The 20,746-nt window shown below is 43.9% G+C and overlaps 1 protein-coding gene across 3 annotated transcripts in view; it reads right to left on the reverse strand.

The window, feature by feature from the left end:
* MYOF (myoferlin) overlaps positions 1–20,746 on the reverse strand; it is a 152,592-nt gene that overhangs the window by 98,494 nt on the left and 33,352 nt on the right. For all 3 annotated transcript variants that reach the window (XM_046654930.1, XM_046654929.1, XM_046654931.1), the window contains 2 exons: positions 15,781–15,889; positions 13,130–13,217 (listed from right to left, as the gene is read on the reverse strand). In XM_046654930.1, coding sequence (XP_046510886.1) covers positions 13,130–13,217; positions 15,781–15,889 — 197 coding nt within the window. The remainder of the gene's footprint in view (positions 1–13,129; positions 13,218–15,780; positions 15,890–20,746) is intronic.

Below are 20,746 nucleotides of genomic sequence, written 5' to 3' on the forward strand. Positions count from 1 at the left end.
TGATTTGCTGTGGGAAATGGGAGCCTTGCAGGGGAGAGGTCAACGCCACTCTTCGCATGGCAGGTCTTTTCTCTAAAGACTTACTTCTGAGGTTTTGTACCCTCTCCTTTCTGAATCTCCTAATTCACAAATGCCCTCTCCACCCTCATGGCAGGTGAGAAACTCATCTCCAGTTTTCTTGCCAAGCAGACGGAGGTGGTCATCATGCTCTCCCTTTGTCCTCCTGGTTTGTCACTTCCACACACATATGTCCCCTCATCTCTCCCTCTAGCTTCCCTTCACACTCAGGGGGGAAAAGTGTTTCCTGCTTAGCAGAGTGAACCCCCTCCCCATTCCTGAGATCCAAGTTCCATCTGATTCTTTGGGGATGCCCCCAAATGTCCCCTCTCTTTCTCTGAAGTTCCTCCAGTGGCTCCTTCCCCACCAGGGCCTTCCCTCTGCCCTCAAATATCCACAAATCTTTCTCTCTTAAAAAACAAAAATCTCTGCCTACTATGTCTCCCCCTTTCTTTTATTCACAAACTCTCTGAAACTCAGAAACTTGAGCTTTTCTTTTCTTAATAGACAAAAAGTTTGAACTCCCGGTAATCTGTACAACATAATTTAAGAGAGACTAGAAGACTAACCACCTTGTCCAAAAAATATTAGCATTCGCACTCCCTACCTTTGGATTCTGAAACTCCTCCTTTACAATGCAAAATCACATAAGAGACTTACTTTCCATATGGAACCATCTGTCAGTCACTCACATTGTAGTATGAATTAGTTTGCTCAGACTGCTGTGTAGTACAGCTCTTAAAGCTTGGGATCTGGAGTATACTGCCTGGATTCAAATCTCAGTTTCGAACTATGTGCGTCTATGTTTCTTAAGTTCTACTTCAGTTTCCTCATTTGTAAAAAGGGGGGAAATAATAGTATTTACCACAGGGCTATTTTAAAGATAAAATTAATCTATATGCAAAGCCTTTAACATAGTGCCTGGCCTAGAGCAGCACCCAATAAATTAATCTTCTTTTTTTTTTCTAGTTTTGTTGAGAAATCGGTTTTGGTTGGAGCACAGAACACTAGAACACTTCCTAGAGAGCAGTAATGGGCTGGGGGCGGGGGCTGGAGAAATCAGTGGATGGCATAGAGATGGGGTCACAGCGTGAGGAAGGGGCAACCACCAGGAATTCAAAGGTCTCCCCACTGTACTGCTTCAGGGTTTAGCCTGGGGTGAGCCCTCCTCCTCACCACCCCTCCATTCATGCTCAGCCAATCTAAGCCTGGCTTCTGTTCGGCAAAGGTCAACCACGACCTCTTCTTGCTAAGCTCAGGGCCCTTTTCTGAATCGTCATGTTCAATCTACCACAGCATTGAACCCTGGGGCCCACACCTGCTTCTTCGAATCATGCAACTCTCCTCCTGGTGCTCTGACTAAACCCTTTCAGGTTCTTCCATGGGCCCCCCTTTTTGTCTCCTCACCATGTAGGACTTCCCACTGTTCCTCAGCCCTCTGCTCCTTTCACCCAACACTCTCTGGATCCACACTTCACAGACTTTCAAGGAGTCGCAGACTCACAGAAGGTTAGATTAGAAGAAACCTGAGAGATCCTCGATCCAACCTGCCTCCCATCCCATTTTACAGAGAGAAAAACTGAGGTCCAGAAAGCTAAAGCAATTTGTCAGGTTATGAGGAGCTCAGCTGAAACCAGGATCAAGTCTTCGCCCTAACTCAGTGGGTTAAGACTGGGTCTAGGGGCTGGCCCTGTGGCCGAATGGTTAAGTGCGCACGCTCTGCTCCAGCAGCCCAGGGTTTCACGGGTTCGGATCCTGGGTGCGGACATGGCACCACTCATCAAGCCATGCTGAGGTGGCATCCCACATAACACAACCAGAGGCACTCACAGCTATAATCTACAACTATGTACTGGGGGGCTTTGGGGAGAAGAAGAAGAAAAGAAGATTGGCAAAAGACGTTAGCTCGGGTGCCAATCTTTAAAAAAAGAAAGACTGGATCTAAAACCAGGCCACAGGTAAAGGGGATGCTGTCCTCCTGGGTCCTCAACATCTTTGTCAGGAAACTGGGAAGCCCCATAGAGGCCAAAGGTAAGGAACAGCTACCTCCGCCCTCCGCAGGATAATCTGGGTCTCTTCTCTATTCTTGATGAGGCTTCAAAAGAACAGCTTGCCTGCTACCCATCTTGGGGGACCTGGATCTTGGATTGTCCTTCTTTCCACTGTCTACCATGTGAGCCTCTCAATTCCCTCGAGTTCCAGATGAAATATCCAGTCTTGGGACAGGCCCTCCATCCTGCTCCCAGATGGAGTGAGTCACACTTTCTCACCTTCACCACACACTGTTCCATCTGGTCCTCCCCACAGAGCCGTGCATCTGTTGTGGATCTGCAGGCCTCCCCACTACCAGACCCTCTTCAGAAGGAGGGGGCTTGTCTTTTCCCTCTTTCTAGCTGCCCCGTGCCTTACACAAATCCTAGTGCACAGCAGGGGCTTGACAAAGGTGGAATGAGTCAATGAACGAGGGCATCCTGACCCCTGCTTGGGCTGTCCAAGTTCTTCGGCAGTTTGGCAAAGCTCCTGCACAGCTCTCGGGAAAGAGCACCCAGAGAGCTAAAGGGCCGCTTCTCCCAACCAAGCACCAGCCTCAGGGAGGCTCAGAGGGCCAGGTTCCCCTCCTGCAAACCTGTTCCAGCTCGAGCAGTGGCTGCGCTGCACGGCTCTGAGGCTCCTCCAGCAACTGACACTAACTTCCTTTGGGCATCCTGGGCCCCAGTGGGATTTCCTCCCTGCTGTGGATCGTTCCATCTGGGGTTGGTGGTTGCTGACGGCAGCAAGTGGGAGAGGAAGGAGGGGTAAAGCAGACCCCTTTGCAGCAGTGGCCTCTGAACAAGCCCCCCATTAAACTCTTCATGGATGCTCCAGACACAGACCACAGAGCAGTGAAGAGCCAGCTTCTTCTGGAAACACCTTTTGTTATCCAGCCTTTAGGCTGAAGGGATGGATCACAGGAAACCAGCCTAAGTCATGGCTACTGCCAGCATCTCTGCATAGCAGCAGAAGGATATTTGAGCAGGAAGTCGCCCCTTTATGTGCCAGGAAGCTGCACAGGATTAAACAATGCTACCCTAAGTGTTCCACAAAGAACGAGGGGGGCCCATAAGGCCCTGCCAAACACACCCTTCTGCACAGGCTGTTTCACCACCCAAATGCCAGCGGTTGTACTGGCATGCCCCGTTAATGAGAGCCAGCCGTGAACTGAACCACAGCCAAGTGGATCTGAAACGATGACTCTTTCATGACCACAGAGAGCAACACGAAACTGGGAACTGCTGACTAAATAGTAAGTTGCAGGTTATATTTGCTTCTGAGGGCGGTTGTAAAAAAAGCACTACAAATTGGGTGACTTAACACAATAGAAATTTATTCTCTGACAGTTCCAAACCCTAGAAGTCCAAAATCAAGGTGTTGGTAGGGCCATGCTCCCTCAGAAACTTCCAGAGAAAAATCCTTCCTTGCCTCTTATTAGCTGGGACTCCTGGCAATCCTTGGTGTTCCTTGGCTTGTGGCTGCATCACTCCAATCTCTGCCTCTGTTGTCACGTGGCCTTCTCCTCTGTGTGTCCCCACCTCTTCTCACAAGGACACCAAGTCATTGGATTCAGGGCCCGCCCTGATCCAGTATGATCTCATCTTAACTAATTACATCTGCAAAGACCCTATTTCCAAATAAGGTCACATTCTGAGGTTCTGTGTAGACAGTAATTGTCTACACAGAAAACCCACTATAGAGGTCGGTCATCTTTTGTATCGTTCCAGTTTGTTCCATCTACTACTCCAGTCTATAAGTCTGCAGCCATACAGGCAGCCCCAATCTATTGAGCACATCACTTCCCCTACCCCCGACTTCCTTCACGTTCTTGCATTTCCCCTAATCTGTGTCAGATTCTGTGATCTAACACTGTGACCGCCCCTCTATGTGCCCCTCACTCCCTTCCCTTCTCTCACTTCATTGTACTCACCTGGTTCATTCGACTCTCCACTCACCACAGCCCTTCACCCAGGCAGCTGGACTCCGCTGAGCAGAACACACACCTTACTGACTAGTCTTACTTTAATTTCATGATCACAAACCTTAAGTGGAGTCGTAGGACTGCTCAGCCATCCCACCACATTTCCAAGGCATCTGTTTCAAAGTTTTCCTGGGTCCTGGTCTGAGGTGACCACTGATTAAAGTCAAATCACTTTACCTTTCTGAACTTCCACCTGTTTTGTACCTTGAAAGCTTCCAACACCCTCTCTGTCCTTCTCAACGTCAACTAATGACCTTACTTCGTATTTCATTAAGAAAACACCTTCCCTCTTGCTATGGCTGCTGAACTGTCTGTGCTCCCGACCTGAAGCCAGCCCTTCCACGTGTGCACGGGCCCCATCTCCTCTCGCTACTCAAGGATTTTGCTTCTGCAATTTCTGCCTCTGTATCCGCCCATCCACCTCCCCCCTCTACTGGAGCATTCCTATCAAGACATAAACATGCTGAAAGATGGCCCATAATTTAAAAAAACAAAACTTTCCTGGACTGCTATAGTTACTGCTCCATTTTTCTGCTCCTCTTTCCTGTCCCTCTCTGGCTGTTCAAGCTCTTCATAATCCCTTTGTATGAATGCCATCCTGCCTCCCCAACAATTACCACGCCACTCAATCAAATCCTCCCAAGCTTTTGACTGCAACCAACACTCACCTGTCTTTTTTCTGAATGTCAGTAATGCCCTATGTGACCCACACCTGGTCACAATTGACGCTTCAATTAACACTTAGGATGGCTCTCCATCACAACTCCAGCAACTTAATAAAGGAAGTCTTCATATTGCCTAAGATGGACGGTTAGCTCCTTTCCAGAAACTCAGTGGCAATATTCCTGCAAACTGCCCCTGTGTACAGTGACTTGTGACAATGACACTTCCCTACATGGCTTCTGTTTGCCCACCCAGTGCTGAAGAGCTGGGTAAGTGCTGAAGACCTTATGACACAGTCCAGTTTGCCTTTGGCATTCCCAACTGTGCCTTTCCCCAATGGGCAGCAGCCTCTCTCCTTCCTCTAGGGTCCCATACTCTCCTCCTCTAGCACTTCTTCTCCCCACCAAGCAGAAGAGAGTGGGCTATCAGTCACTCAGATGTCACCAAATCTGCAGGCCAAGCCCTCCCCACCTCCAGGACCCCCATCTAACCAGAGGAATGTTCTGTTAGAGCTTCCCAATGAAGGCAACTCCTAGAAATGGCTGAGGAAGAGGGACACTTGCCCAGTCACCACTGGCTTCCTCCTGGCCTGGAATACCGACACTCCCCCACAAGACACACTCAGCCAGCAGTCCTCGTTATTCAAACACTTCCCACTCCTGTCCTCTTTTCTGCCCAAGCAATAATTGGGCCACCATCCCATTTAATCCTCTTCCATTCCTCGATGAAGAACCCCTTCTGGAATATTATATGCTTTTTTGGGGGGGGTCAATATTTACTATTTTCCCACATCAACCCTGTTTTTCTAGAGTCCTAGAATGCCAGTCTCTGCCCATGACATTAATTTTGCTTCTCATGACAAAATCTTATTAAGTGGTGATACTGGTTAAGGCAGAATTTAATTAACTGGGTCCAAAGGTCATTGTAAAATCAGAACAAAGGGCTAGTATAATATCATCAATGTAAGCTAAAAAGTACAAAGCAGTACAGGAGAGAGTAAGTTTCTAAGCATGACAACGTTTTGGAGATAACATGCTGATTTAGGTGGAATGTTGAAGAATAACTTTGCTGGGTTTCTGACATGGTAGAAGTGTATAAACGAATGTCTGCATTCAACCATAAGCAATTCATTAGCCTCTACCTCGATCCTTGGGTAAATAGCACTATATGTGCTCTAGGAATCTTCTGGAATGGTTCCACATAGACCAGAGCAAAGGTACCATGGAAGAGCCTAAAACCAAACAGTGATGCAAACACAGGCTTGCAGGGCAATTCTGGCAGCTTCTGCCTTTGATTGATTGAGGCTGTGAGACAGTGTAGGAAACATTGCCCAGAGCTCTGTCTGAGTCTGAGCAAGATAATGTTAACCAGAGAACACACTCAACTCCAGTGCTTCTCAAAGTGAGCTCCAAAATCTGCCTTCACCAGGATCTCCTGGAAGTTCCTGTGAAACACAGACTGGGGGGGTTCCTGTTCAGATCAGCTAAATTAGACTCTCTAGAGGTAGATGCCAGAAATCTGCACATTTAAAGATCTCCTTTGATGATTTTCTTTTGTCTAAAATTTAAAAACCACTTGTCTGTTATGATCACTCTGATTTCCTAAATATCCTGGAAAAAAATTCACCTAATACAGTCCGTTTGCTGGATGAAGCCAATTAGAGACCCAATCTTGGAGTTGCAGTGCCTGCAACAATCTTCTAACACACTGATCATTTTCCACTTCGGTTCTGACCAAGTCAGTCTCTCATTCAGAAAACGTTCCATGGATCCTCAGGGTCTGTCCATCAAAGGACAAATGTGTCAGCCTGGCACTCCCAGCCCTCAGGAACATGCTTCCCTTTCAATACACCTCTCATTGAATCAGTCACTTTGGCCTATTCACTACTGTTCCCCAAAATGCCCTTTTTGAAATAAAAATTCAAGCCATATCCATTACCCATCCATCATTCACTCATTCATTCATTCACTCAACCAAGCACGTATTGAACAATTATGGATTTCCAAGCTCTGTGCTGGGCACTGAGAATGCATAGTTGAAATACACAGATGAAAAGTACTTTCTCTAAGAAATTGTTTCCTGTGTAATAATTTGCTTAGTCATTTCTGGAGGAATTTATTATATTCAGCCATGACCTATAGTTACTCATGTTTTTATCTTACCTTTCTACAGAAATGCAAGCTCCTTGGTGGCAAACAATGCCTTTCTCACCTCTGTATGCTCCACAGATAGGTGTCAGTAAATGTTTTTTGAACTGGATCAAATTGAATTGCAAGCAAAGTGACTTTGGTGTTTGTGGAATGAAAAAAATTTGAAGTAGCCAAGCCTGGCTATGAATGAGTTTTTTTGTTTCTATCATTGAACAAAGCACAATTTTAACAGATGGTTCTTCAAAAATAGATGTGAGATTTTAAAAATAGTCTATTCCAGCCACAGGAATATAAGTTCCAGTCAAGCTAACTGACATCTGGCAAATCAAGTTGGCAAAGTAAAAGGTTTTGAGGAGGTCAAGCCTGCAGTCTGTGTCAGCCCACCCCTCTGTCATGGGAACAGTCTCAGAGCTGGGTTAATGAAAGGGGTACCTTTGACACCACACACTTTCACTCAAGCCACCAATGCCCCAGAGTCTGTAACCTTTGTCATCTTCATATAAGAGCTCCATAAAAGCATTTCTTATAAAAAACAAACCCCCTAGATAGAACAACAAAGTCAAGACCTATAAAAAAATAGTTGATAAGTTGGACTTCATTAAAATAAAAAACTTCTGCTCTGCGAAAGACAATGTCAAGAGAATCAGAAGACAGCCACTGACTGAAAGGTAATATTTGCAAAAGACATGTCTCATAAAGGACTATTATCCAAAATATACAAACAACTCTTAAAACTCAACAGTAAGAAAACAAATAACCTGATTAAAAAATGGGCCAAAGACCTTAACACCTCACCAAAGCAGATATACAGATGGCAAGTCAGCTTATGAAAAGATGCTCTACATCATATGTCATCAGGGAAATGCAAATTAAAACAATGAGATATCACTCTATACCTATTAGAATGGCTGAAATCTGGAACACCACCAAATGCTGACAAGGATGTGGAGTAACAGGAACACTCATACTTTGCTGGTGGGAATGCAAAATGGTACAGCCACTATGGGAGGCAGTTTGGTGGTTTCTTACAAAATGAAACATACTCTTACTAGACCATCCAGCAACCATGTTCCTTGGTATTTACCTAAAGGAGCTGAAAACTTACGTCCACACAAAAACCTGCACATGATGTTTACAGCAGTTTTATTCATAATTGCCAAACTGAAAGCAACCAAGATGGCCTTCAGTAGGTGGGTGAATAAACTGCGGCACATCCAGACAATGGAATATTATTCAGTGCTAATAAAAATAAATAAATTATCAAGCCTTGAAAAAACATGGAGGAATCTTAACTGCATAGTACTAAGTGAAAGAAACCAATCTGAAAAGGCTACATAATGTATGATTCCGACTATGTGACATTCTGGAAAAGGCAAAACAATAGAGACAACAAAAAAATTAGTGGTTACCAAAAGTTGGAAGTGGCAGTGGGGAGATGAATATACAAAGCACAGAAGATTTTAGGGAAGTGAAAATACTCTGTATATTATAATGATGGATATATATCATTATACACTTGTCCAAACCCATAGAATGTACAACACTGAGACTGAACTCTAAGGTAAACTGTGAACTTTGGGTGATTATGATGTGTCAATCAAGGTCCATCCTTCATAAAAAAAATGTACCATTCTGGTGAGTTATATTGATATGGGGAAGGCTATGCATGTGTGGGGGCAGAGAGTATAAGGGCAATCTCTGTACCATCTCAATTTTGTGGTAAACCTAAAACTGCTCTAAAAAAATATAAAGTCTTCCTGGGGCTGGCCTGGTGATGCAGTAGTTAAGTTCACTCACTCCACTTCAGGGGCCCAGGGTTCTCAGGTTTGGATCCTGGGTGTGGACCTGCACACCACTCATCAAGCCATGCTGTGGTGGCATCCCATATACAAAATAGAGGAAGATGGCCACAGATGTGAGCTCAGGGACAATCTTCCCCAAGCACAAAGAGGAAGATGGGCAACAGATGTTAGCTCAGGGCCAATACTCCTCACACACATACACTATATATAAATACATATATATAGTCTTCAAAAAAAAAAAACCATGAACCCCTCAGTTATTCAGTTCCTGTGATCTGCGGTCATAATTAGTTTCTTCAACTTGCAGGGGTGAATTTTCCTGAAAATCTTCACTTTTGGGTTCTATCATTAATATTTCAAATTTCTTCTTGGCAGGACCCACTATGTAAATGGTAACCCTTAAAATCAGCATTGCTAGTCGTGAACAGTGGTTAACTCAGGAGGATGGAACTATGAGGGATTTGCACTTTCTGTGTCTTATATTTTTGTGATGTTTACATTTTTACATGCATTATTGCTTTTGCACTCAACAAAATCAACAAGCTCAAATTTTTTGATTTGAAAACATCTATATAAATTAGAGGAAGCATACTCATTACTTTTATATAAGAATGGTAAAGGTTTTATGTTGCTTTTTTTTAAGAGTCAATTGACAGGAAAGGAAAAGAACAAATTCTGGGCCTTTTATGTCATTAGGTCATTAATGACATATGTGATGGCAGGAGGTGTGGCTATCTTGCTATTATTTCTCTGTCTCAAGTTTGTTGGTCTTACCTTCCCCCAAGACTAAGTTGTATTTTGTTCCTAGCATCTTTCCTAGCATAGAGTTATAGTAAGTACTCAAAGATATCTTTCCTTAGTTGAACTGAATTATCATATTGAGAAAAAAATGTTTTTCTTTGAAACACTCAGATAATCTAGGATACTGAAAGATTTTTAAAAATGAGGAAGAAAAGTTTCTTTGGGCCAGATTATGAAGCCAGCATTCAGAATGTCACCTTGACCCAGCCTTGGTGAACTCGTCTTAGAGAACAAAGACAGCACTTCAGATCAAAGAACCCTGTTTATTTTTTAAGAAAAGAAATTTCACTTTGTCATCTCACACTTGAAAATAAAATTGCCCTGCAGACACAGTTCATTTGCAATGGTAACATTCTTTGTTTGAAATTCAAATAAAAGGAACCCAAGTTCTAGTTCATTTCCTATCTTCTTCTAGTAGTATCAGCGATTCTAAAGAACTTCTGAGTAAGACCTTGGCCAACTGCCACCGCAGAGCCAGAGCCCCTGGAATCGACTTCCTAAGGGGATGCGTGAACACTCGGGCCACAAGCACTGCTGGAGCCTGAGCGCTGCTGAGACCCTCCAGCAAAGGGATCCTAGAGTGCACAGATTTTCTCCTCATTGGGTTTAAGAGTTCAAGAGTTAGTGCTTTTCTGCTTTTGAAGGAAGCAGCCTTTTCCTCAGGGAAATCACATGTTTTCTGAGCCTGGGCTCACACAGGTCCCCTCAGGAGATGGGACCTCCTCCAACACTCAGAATAGCCTGATAAACTGCTTATTCTCAAAGTCTATCCGGCCCACTAAGACAAAACTTCTTTTTTTTTTTTTTTAAGATATTTAAAAAGAAAGCATTTGGTCATCTCAACATGACTGAACCAAACCAGATGATTCTTTTCTAATAGCTTTTTAGAGGAAACAATTTGAATGTTCAAACAGAGTGTGAGAGCCAACTGAGCTCAGGATTACAAGCCCCCCGGAATTGTTTTTGTCATAATAGCAATAATAATGATAGCCACCATTAATGTAGCACTTAATGTATGTCAGGCGCTGGTCTGCTTTATATGTACCACACTAAATGTAGTTTATATGCATTATCTCCTTTAATCCTTACAACAAGGTTATGATGTAAGGGCTGCCATTATCCCCACCTTATAGTAAAGAACACTGAGATCTAGAGATGTTAAATGACTTACCCAAGGTCACTTGGCTAATGAACCATAGACACAGAATCCAACCTAGGCCAGTCGGATCCCAAAGCCCTTGCTCTTATCCAAAATGTTACACCTTCAGGATAAAAAGTCTGGTCTCCAAACCTGGACTGAAAGTCCCTGGAGGGCAGGAGCTGTATCTTACAGCATTGACCATCCCCAGCACTGCAGCATCTAGCGATGGGTCAAGAAAGCCAGCAACCAATTTCTTTACTCGGTAAATACCAAGAAATGATGTGGCACCTGTTTATTGTAAACTATAAGTTTACTCTTTTTACTTGAATGAACCACAGTGCTATGTTTTTCCCTAAAGGCCTGGCTCAAGGGGTAACACAAAAGGGCCCATTTAAGATTTTAGCTCTTGAAATAGAATAAACATAATGAAACTGCCTTTTATCTACTGCTATACTGGGTTGAATAGAGTCTCCTCAAAATTCATGCCCATCTGTAACCTCAGAATGTAACCTTATTTGGAAATGGGGTCTTTGTAGATGTACTCAAGTTAAGATGAGGGCATTCTGGATTAGGGTGGGCCCTGATCCAATGATGGGGTTCCTTATAAGAGGTGAGAAATTTAGACACAGGCACACAGAGAGAACACCATGTGAAGACAGAGACAGACGGGAAGAACACTGTGTGATGATAGAGGCAAAGACTGGAGTGATGGATCTATAAGCCAAGGGACACCAAGGACTGCCAGTGACCCTCAGAAGCTAGGAGAGAGGGATGGAACGGATCTTCCCTTGGAGTCTCTGGAAGGAACCAACCCTGCGGACACCTTGATTTCAGACTTCCAGCCTCCAGAACTGTGAAAGAATCGATTTCTAATATTTAAACCACCCAGTTTGTAGCGATTTACTACAGCATCCCTAGAAACTAACAAACAGGCTTAGGAAAACGTCAGGGTGAGGAAAGGTCCCCTGATCCTCCCAATTCAGAGGCTGCTCCAGACATGTCCACTAGTTGGGGCTGCCTTTTATGGGCCAGAATATACCACGGCCCTTCCCAGGCCAATGCAAATACTGGTGACAGCAGTGACGGGCAGGGGAGGTGGGAAGGAAACAGGTTGGACCACTCTGTTCAGCCCCTGAAGGGGTGGTGTTCAGGACTGCACTGTTCCCTCTGTGTTTCATTTGTCATGACTGTTGCAGCAGCAAAGGGAGCCACGGATGTTCTTGAGCCACTGCAGGGCTCTTGTAGGGCTGAGAGTGTCCCAGACAAGCAGCGTCCCCAGGGGGCTGCAGGGCAGAGGGGGAATGCACAGTGTTTTGCTGATGTCCTGGGGCTATTTCAGTCCCAACTGTCCCCAAGGAAGAAGGGACCAGCTGACCCAAGCTGGACATTCACAACTACTTGGTCAAGAAACAGGCCAAAACCTTAATACTGGGCCATCTACAGAGTGTGAGTGAGTTGGGGCAGTGGCTGGGATCAAGCTGAGATGAGACAAGAAGTCAGGCAGGAACGGGGCAGAGATGCCACAGGGCAGGCAGGGAGGCGCTGCTGCCAGTGCCATGCAGACCACTCAGGCGTCCGGACTGCTGAGTTCAGAACCAAGAGAAACGAGGAGAAGACAGGACCTGAGGAGCCAAGCCTGGCAGGAACAAGTGCCAGGGCGCCCTCTAGGAAGGAGAATTTCAAGGCAGCAGGTGAGTGTGGTGGACGAGGGGCCGCTCCCTTCCTGGGGCACATACAAAGGCTTGTAAACAGGGGGCGTTTGGTGGCACATCTCAGGACAGAGGAAGAGACAAAGACACTTTCAGCGTAACATCACCCTGGAAAAATGCTAAGAGGAGGTCAAACTCAGCTGCGTGAAAGACCTGACTGTCTTGCAGACTTCCCTCCACCTAAGGCCCAAAGCCCTCCCCTGAGCCTGCAGCCCCTGATGGCCCTGAACCACTGACAACCCACACCAGAGAACAAGCAGCATAAGGTGGGTTATGCCGAGGGAAGCAATTGGTTAAAAGACCAATGGGCTATCGGAAGCTGGCAGGGGTGAGGGCCAAGGAGAGAGAGAAAGAGGCTCCCAGGCAAGGGCATTGACCGTGAGACTGGCGGCTGAGAGCACAGCCTGGTGATCACACACTGAGGAGGTGAAGACACACACGAAGAGAGTAGAGGCCACTCCTGGAGCCTTACAACCAGAGGACGTTGTGTGGGGTGGAAGCTACAAACCCAAAGCAAAGCCTTGCTTGGGACCTTCTGCTGGAGTCTGTGTGTGCTGGATGGGCTCACTGTGAGTAAGGGGCTGTGTCACCCTTCCCCTCTCCCTTGAAGGGCATTTCGCAAACTACTGCGGTGTCCTGATTCAGGACAGCTCCACCATTCTCACAGGGTGCTGTCTAGATGGGCAGGGAGCGACAGACAGTATAACGACAAGGAAGAGTTTCTTGGAGACTTCCTTATGTAGGTTAGTAGATTCTCCCTGGGGTAGGCTGGGCCTTCAGAAGGGTCAGCTTACCTCCCATGCCTGGCACGCTGGTCCCACTGGGGTCATTTGGATGTGGAGCTGAAGGTGGATCATAGTTGATCACCAAGTCAATGGTGGCCTGGGAAGAAAGAATTCATTTCAGACAGAATCATTGCAGGGCATCAGAATGTGACAGACTCAATACAAACCAATTCAGCAGGAGTAAAAGTTCTAGAACAGGTAAGCAGGGAGAAGGGGAAGTGAGATGAGAAAGAGAGAAAGAAGACATATGCTTGACTGTTTATATCTTCCCACGTGAGAGCCCAGGTAGAGTGGGAAAAACTACAAGCCTGGGAAAGGAGTTACCTGTATCCAGTTGCCAAGTGTATCATTGCTAAGGGGCAACCTCATAAACTGGAGGAAAGTTGTGGCAAACAAGCACGAACTTGTAACTGGCCTCCATCCTAGACTAGAGATGGCCTGCGATCACAGAATTGCAGTCACAGAGGCTCGTCTGAAATGATTAAGTTATTTGTTTACTCACTGTTGAAATTTATTTTCACACTTCTCTCTAAAAGGAATTTTAGGCGACTAACAAAAAATTACATAACAATGTGACTCATAAAATAGGATTAAAAAAAGGAATCGTCTGATTAAAGAGGAAACAAGTATACAAATCATAAAGTTCAACATAATTGCCTCTTGCATAAAATGTGACCGCAAAACGGCTGGCTAGGAGACCAGGCAAGGAGAAGCTAAGACATTACATAACTTTCATGATCAGAAAGGAAGAAACATACTAGTTCCTTACAGGAGATAAAACGATTCCCACTTTTAAAATCTGAGAGAAATTTCTCACATGATGCATTATTTTAGGGCAGTTTCCTATATTTTTATGTTTCATGAATCTACAAAATTTCAAAAATGCTTGACAGAGGGAATCAACATAGGGTTGCTAACTTTTATTTTGCCAAAACATGCCCAGGATGACCATCTACTATTTTAATCATTTCAAAAAAGAAAGGAATTTTAACAGCAAAAATGAGGAAGGACAAACTTCAGAATAAAGGGAGTTCTTTGCAAATAAGGATGCACACACACCCCACACACACCCCACACCCAGGTTACCAGAAAAAATATAGGACATAACATTTAGGACATACTTACACTAAAAAAAAAAAAATCATTCATTGTTTATCTGAAATTCAAACTTAAATGGGCATCCCATACTTTCATTTGCTACTTTTGCTACATCTGGTAAACTCTAATACACACGCACACACACACACACACACACACATACACACATACACACACTATATTGCCCTTATTTTTTTTCCATCTCTCTGCTCACCAGGGAATCCTCCCTCTTGGATCAGCACATTCTGTGGCCAACTTAGAAACTACTGATTTGGGAGACAGTGAACAGAATAATTAATAATGCCCCCAACAACAGTTTCATGGCAAATAAAGAATTACAGGAACAGCCTCTTTTGGCTCCTATGCTAAAGACCAAGTCTACAGGAGGAAGCTGAATACAGGAACATGAGGGGCTCAGGTGCTAAACTTAATCAAAGCATCAAATTTTTAAAACTTCGAAGAATACATGAGGGCTCATCCTCTGGATCAGTGGTTTCCCAATAACCTCAGGGTTCCCAGAGGTGCTCCAGTGACCCCTAACAGGGATGAGAGGATGCCCAGGGAGGCAGGACCTGAGTCCCTTAACCTTCCTTACTCCATCTTACTCCAATTTTACAGCCATCCTTACTCCAGTCTCCACAGTTCTGCATTTCAGGGTTCTAGACAGCTTTCTTCTGTGTTTAAAAAGAAGAGCAGCCAGAAAGATCACTGACTTGTACCATCTTTCATAAGTATCATTTCTCTCAGCCAGGTTTTAGGTCGATAAATGATAGGCAATATTCTGAATTTGTTTTATGATTGGAATGCTGATTCACAGTAAACTTATTAGTTTTGGAGCCTAGACCAACAAGACTGACATTCTTAATGGACATTGAGAAGCCCAACCTATATTCTTGCCTACAAGGATGGCCTCTTTTAGTATAAAATTTTCTCCCTTCGCCCAGGCTCCCAAGCAAAATAAGCTGATTGGAAAATGAAGGGATTAAAGGTTAATGAGGCAAGAGTGGTAGCTTTATGAGCGCTTATTTGCAATCATATGAAATCGGAGAGCTGTGATGCTTGAGTAAAATTTTTTTTTAAGCGTACTTAAGAAAGAGAATTCTGGTCTCACATCAGGCAATATCAACATCTACTTATTCAAACAGGCTGTGATCAGAAAATATTCAGCAGCCAATGCAATAACAAAGATCATGATATTAACATCCTGATATTCCAAGGTAATATTAATGAATTACCCTATATAGAATGTTTCAAAGAGTGTCTGATAGACAGAGATATGCTCACCATACAAATATTTGATGTGCACAGATCTATACCAAGAGAAGGTCCCACTCACTCTATAGCATCTGTCATAGAAAATCAAGCTTCCCTAATTTGCTAGTTTTGTGACTGAGAGTATAGGATAAGGCTATATCATTTGCAAATGGACCTGTTTATCTCAAAACCAGTAGGTTTGTGTGTGCGTGTCTGTAATGAGCTAATTATAAATTTACACTTTTCCTAATGAAGTTTTGCTTAACCATCTCACTTCAAAGCCATTCAACAAGAGGGAAAATGCTCACCCCGGTATCTTGCCCCCTTTCATTTAGCAGGGAGATCAGTTTGTATGGCAGTGATCTGTTCTGGTCGCCAATCAGGTCCTTCAGGGGTACGGTGGCCGTGCCAATTAATCTGCAGGGGAAAGGAGAAAGCGCACAGTAGCCAAAGTAAGAGGCATGCTTCTGTTGACTCATCAGACCTCCCAATTCCCTTCCTCTTCCTCTGTTAGCATTCAAATCACTCATAATGAAATCTGGGCCATTTTGTTCTTACCCTAGTAGGGTATTTTGGCAGTAAACATCACATATCAGCTATCCCTTCTCCATAACAAGCAGTCATTTCAAGAGTCAAACTAGGGGCCCATGAAATTTCAAGTCATGAAGGAGACAGATGGGTGGGGGGCAAGGACTGAATATAGTCCCCCCTAGAATCCAGAAAGAAAGAAAGTAGGACAAAATTCAGGTATTCTTCTGTAACGGAAATTTAAAAGGAGCCATAAAACATTGCCCAGTGTAAAGTCATGCCCTCAAGTAGACCTTCTTGAAATGTAAACAGGTTGCTAGTTTGGTGATGGGGTCAACATGCTACCCCATATACTCAAGAGCAGCATTCAAAAGTTGAATGCGTGCACTTCTCTCTTTTCCTGGAACCTGAGAGATTACATTCAGCCTCTAACTCCTACCCATCTACCTCTTAGTGCACATAGCATATTGGGACAGAAGTACACCTGTGTCCCTGTGCCCTCTCTAGAGCAAGAATTGTTGTCTGTTCTGTTCACTGCTCTAACCCCAGTGCCTGGAACACAGCACGTTTCTTAATAGATATTTAGTGAATGAAGAAAAAACTAAATGTCTACATATATTGAGAATGAATATGGAAAACATTTTTATAGTTAGGGTACATGATCAAAAAAATGTATGGAACACACATCTCTAGGGAGTTAGTCAATATAAAAATGTAACCCACAGGATATAGTCAGTGAAGTGGGGGTTATAACATGAAACATGGATATAAGAATGAGTGAATTGAAAGAGTTCCCTTTGTGAAATGTAATCAAAAAGCAAAGAGAGCACAGGGGTGTGCCTTCCGTGTGGATACTGATAAAGGAAAAGAGAAATGGTAAGAACATTTAAATGTTATTTACTTATACCTTGCCCACATTTGCAGCAACTTATACTAATAAACAGGAGAGATGATAACACGGAATATCGTTAGCATAAAAATAGAAAAGTAAGCACCAAGTCCTCAGTGTGATAGAAGAGATCCCTTATATCAAAAAACTTGTAGTAAAGAAACAGTAGTTGTGCATAAAACATAACTCTGGGCTTTCAGGCAAAAAGAATAATCAGGAAGTTCATCTTGTGGAGAAATATCAATTATATCAAAATGTAGAACATTTTCTTTAAAAATCAGAAAGTGAAAGTTGATGTCAACATGGGTACATCATTTTTGAACTGACATACATCCATTTTCTCCTCCCCCATTCACATCTCAGAAATAGGACTAGATTCTACACAGATCTAGGGTCTGTCACCCAATCACATAGATCCAATGACTCGACAATATTAGTAAGTGACTTCATCTCCTGTGAATAGACGTATTATACTGCATAAGACCAGAAAATTGCTACAGCACCATTTCACCCAATTTACCCAATGATCTGAACCATGGGCACATGGTTTCTTGGAAGAGTACACCTTCTTGAACAGAACACCGCATAAGACGTTCAACCACCATGATGGATTCTCATCTCTTCTAATATCACAAGTAGAGTCATTTATTGGCAATGGAAAAGAAAAATTCTGCCCCCTGCGGGATAAGAGTGAACTTTTTGATCTCTCAGTCAATGCTGAGAATTGATGGGACCTTGACAGAGTAATTTTTCAGACATGTTCACTCAGTATGTTTGTTAGGTTTTTTTCACATGAGTATGTTTTCTCCTCACTTGGATTTTTATTCCTCTGACATATTGAGGACAAGAGTCTTCACATGACTCCATCTCCACCAGATGAAACAAGTAAAGCTCCCATACGAGGAGAGAATCCCTGGTAAAACCTCTTCCACATCTCGCTCAGCCCCATATGTGCGAGCCTGAGGAGAACTTCTTTCCATGTTTTACAAATAAGACAGTAAGCCAAGGGGCTGGCTATTGAGTTTTTAAAAAGAACAAAATGTGAAAACTACAGATTTAAAAGTCATCTGACTGGTATTAAATGTCTAATGAGGTACTTGCCTTGAAAATGTGGAAACGCACTGGATTTTATTCCTCACAGTTCCATGATTCATAACCTAACCTCATGATTAAAATAATAACATTGCACACTCAAACATGAATTGATTTGCTTTTGCTAAAATCGAGATGACCTGACTCTCTATCAGCAATAAATAATTCTTGGAACAAAACAAAAAGTACAGCATGCCAGGACAATACCAGCGTCGAAAGAGGGCTGGCCTGGGGTTGGACGAGCACTTATCAACTTTGGCACTACTGACATTTTGAACTGGACAATTCTTTGTTTGGGGGGCTGTCCTGTGCCTTGTCAGATATTCAGCAGCATCCCTGGCCCCTACCCGCTAGCATTTCTATAGCTTGCCAATTGTCCCCTGCTGGGCAAGATCGCCCCAGGTTGAGAACCACTGGGTTAGACAATTCCTATTGTGGCCCTAACTCTGTGTCCCAACTTCCTTTGAGGCCTTGGCTAAGTCACTCAACTCTCTGAGCCCACTTCACTATCTGCAAATGAGTGGACTGAAGTAAATAATTTCTCAGACCCTTTTCAGCTCTAAAGTCTGCTACTAGGCTTGCATATATGATGCTTTCTACATCTATCTATTTAGGAAACAATCCCATGTTAAATCTTTCTTTTCTCCTCTGTTAAAGTCCTTGTTCATTGATTCAGGAAAAAAAATCCCAGAATATACCCATGATTGACAATCCAAAATACTAGGTAAGATTCCTGCTTTCAAAGGCATTGGCCTATAATGTCGTGAGTCAAACTTAAATTCACACAGGGTGTCAGGAGGAAAGGTCAGGCCAATAACAGAAATGTGGAATACAATGGGTAATATGTAAGACAATAGACAGTGGTGGGACTTGTGGCAACTGGAGAGAACAGGCATGCTTAAAACACAAAGCCCATGGGCGGGCCCTTTTATGCCCTGAGTGGTTTTACAATTCCATTCTGACTCAACCAATATTTGCTGGTTTCCCTTCCCCATAACAGGGTGTGAGAGGGTAATAACAGACAACGGACCAGGAAAGGAATGAAATAAAAGAAGTCAATTATAAGTTCTAACTTCAATTCCTTCCAATTCCTTCTTTCAAAAACCTTTAGTCCTGTTTCTTAAGATTTGCTTTTTCATCATAAAATTCTGATGCTTGTGTGTATGTAGGGAGGGGAATTAAAAGAAAACTTGAATTTCTTTTTTCTGAAGTAAAGGTGGCGTGTTTAGATGAAAGCCTGGGAAGATTTTAATCCCCAAAATATTTTTAACAGCTAGACTGAGTTGAAGAAAAATGCAGTTACAACTTCTAAGAGCTTTCACTGTAATTGAAGAAAACATCCCCTAGGGGCAAGCCTGAGCTCTACAGGACTCCGAAGGCACGCCCAGCTGGCCTGGCCTATTTTCTATGACATTGCTTGGATACAAAACACTGTGAGAGGCTGGGAAAGGATGACTTGGCCTCCCACACAAGGGATAAGAACAGTTCAGTGGGACCGCAAGCCAATCTCCTTTAAAGGAGATGACACTAAACCAAAAACTCTTTTTCCTTCATATTACTAATGCTATAAATATGCTAAAATGTCACAGTGAAAGTAATGGGGATGTTTTGCCCTGTATTTTCATGGAAAAATAAGAGTCTCCCCCATGGACCCCACCCCACACTGAAACAGATGGATGACAGCTCAAAAGGAAACTTTATAGTGAAAGAATCACAAGGCCTTTTGGCTCTCCAGCTTTACGTGTAGAATTAATAAACTGCAGATGTATTCAGAAATGAAGAAAGCCAGTCCTGCTCGTATTCCTTTCAGTCCAGGGATGTCCATCCAGTTTTGAGTTGGGTCTTTACGCAACACTGAACTAATTCTAAGCAGTGGGTGCAACTACTTGAAAATTAGAGGTTATGATTGGGGGAACAAAAGAGTTTAATTGTAAATTAGTCAACTCAGCATGCAAGTGTTGGTTAAGAACTTCTTCAATTGTTTCTCTTTTATTCAAACAGTCTAGTGTGTTTAAAAAAGAGAAACGGAAAATGTTCTCCCCCGTTAGCATAGCCTTGACGCCAATGGTAACGGCTGCATGCCACTGTGGTGAGTAAGGGCCCTGCTGGCTGAGTTCTTAATCAGGGAGCTTGAGTATATGGAGCTGTTCTGTAAGGCAGGACACAGCCCACATGGATCACTGGAGAAGGGTTTACTGGAAATTCCCTCATGAAGGAAAGGAAAAATACGTTGGAGCCTGGAAAGTAAATCACGTGTTGCCCTGTTTCTGTCCCTAGAGACTTCGGCACATCTCAACTTCTTCTGAGGGGAAGTCACAATCCCCAACGGGGCTGGGGACAAATACTTCTCCAAGCTGCTCCCAGATCCCCTGTAGAAAACCTGAAAGGACCATGACGTGCTCACCCTTTGAAGCACTGGGCTCTCAGTCAGCTGAGCTCTGCCATTTTAGCCAGGCCCGTGTGGCCTGTGGGGTTCCTTGGCTGAGCCCTTCCCCACGCTTCTCCCTCCCCTGGGTCAGGATCTGTCAAGCCCCACGCCCCCTGCCCCCAGGCAAAAGGCAGGAGAGCCATGCATGCTCCTTGTTTCCAACCCGATGGGTAGGAGAGGCAGAGGCAGCCACAGCAATGGAGCCTAACACAGGAAGCCCTTGGTAAGCAAGAACCCCTCGAATGGCAGCCCCCCACACTGGGGTCTCCCATCCACTCACCAGTGGGGATCCCTCCTGAGTCTCCCACTGGCCCACCCTCACCCTCTGGATTAGCTC

Source organism: Equus quagga, chromosome 2 (assembly GCF_021613505.1).
Source record: "Equus quagga isolate Etosha38 chromosome 2, UCLA_HA_Equagga_1.0, whole genome shotgun sequence".
NCBI lineage: Eukaryota > Metazoa > Chordata > Mammalia > Perissodactyla > Equidae > Equus > Equus quagga.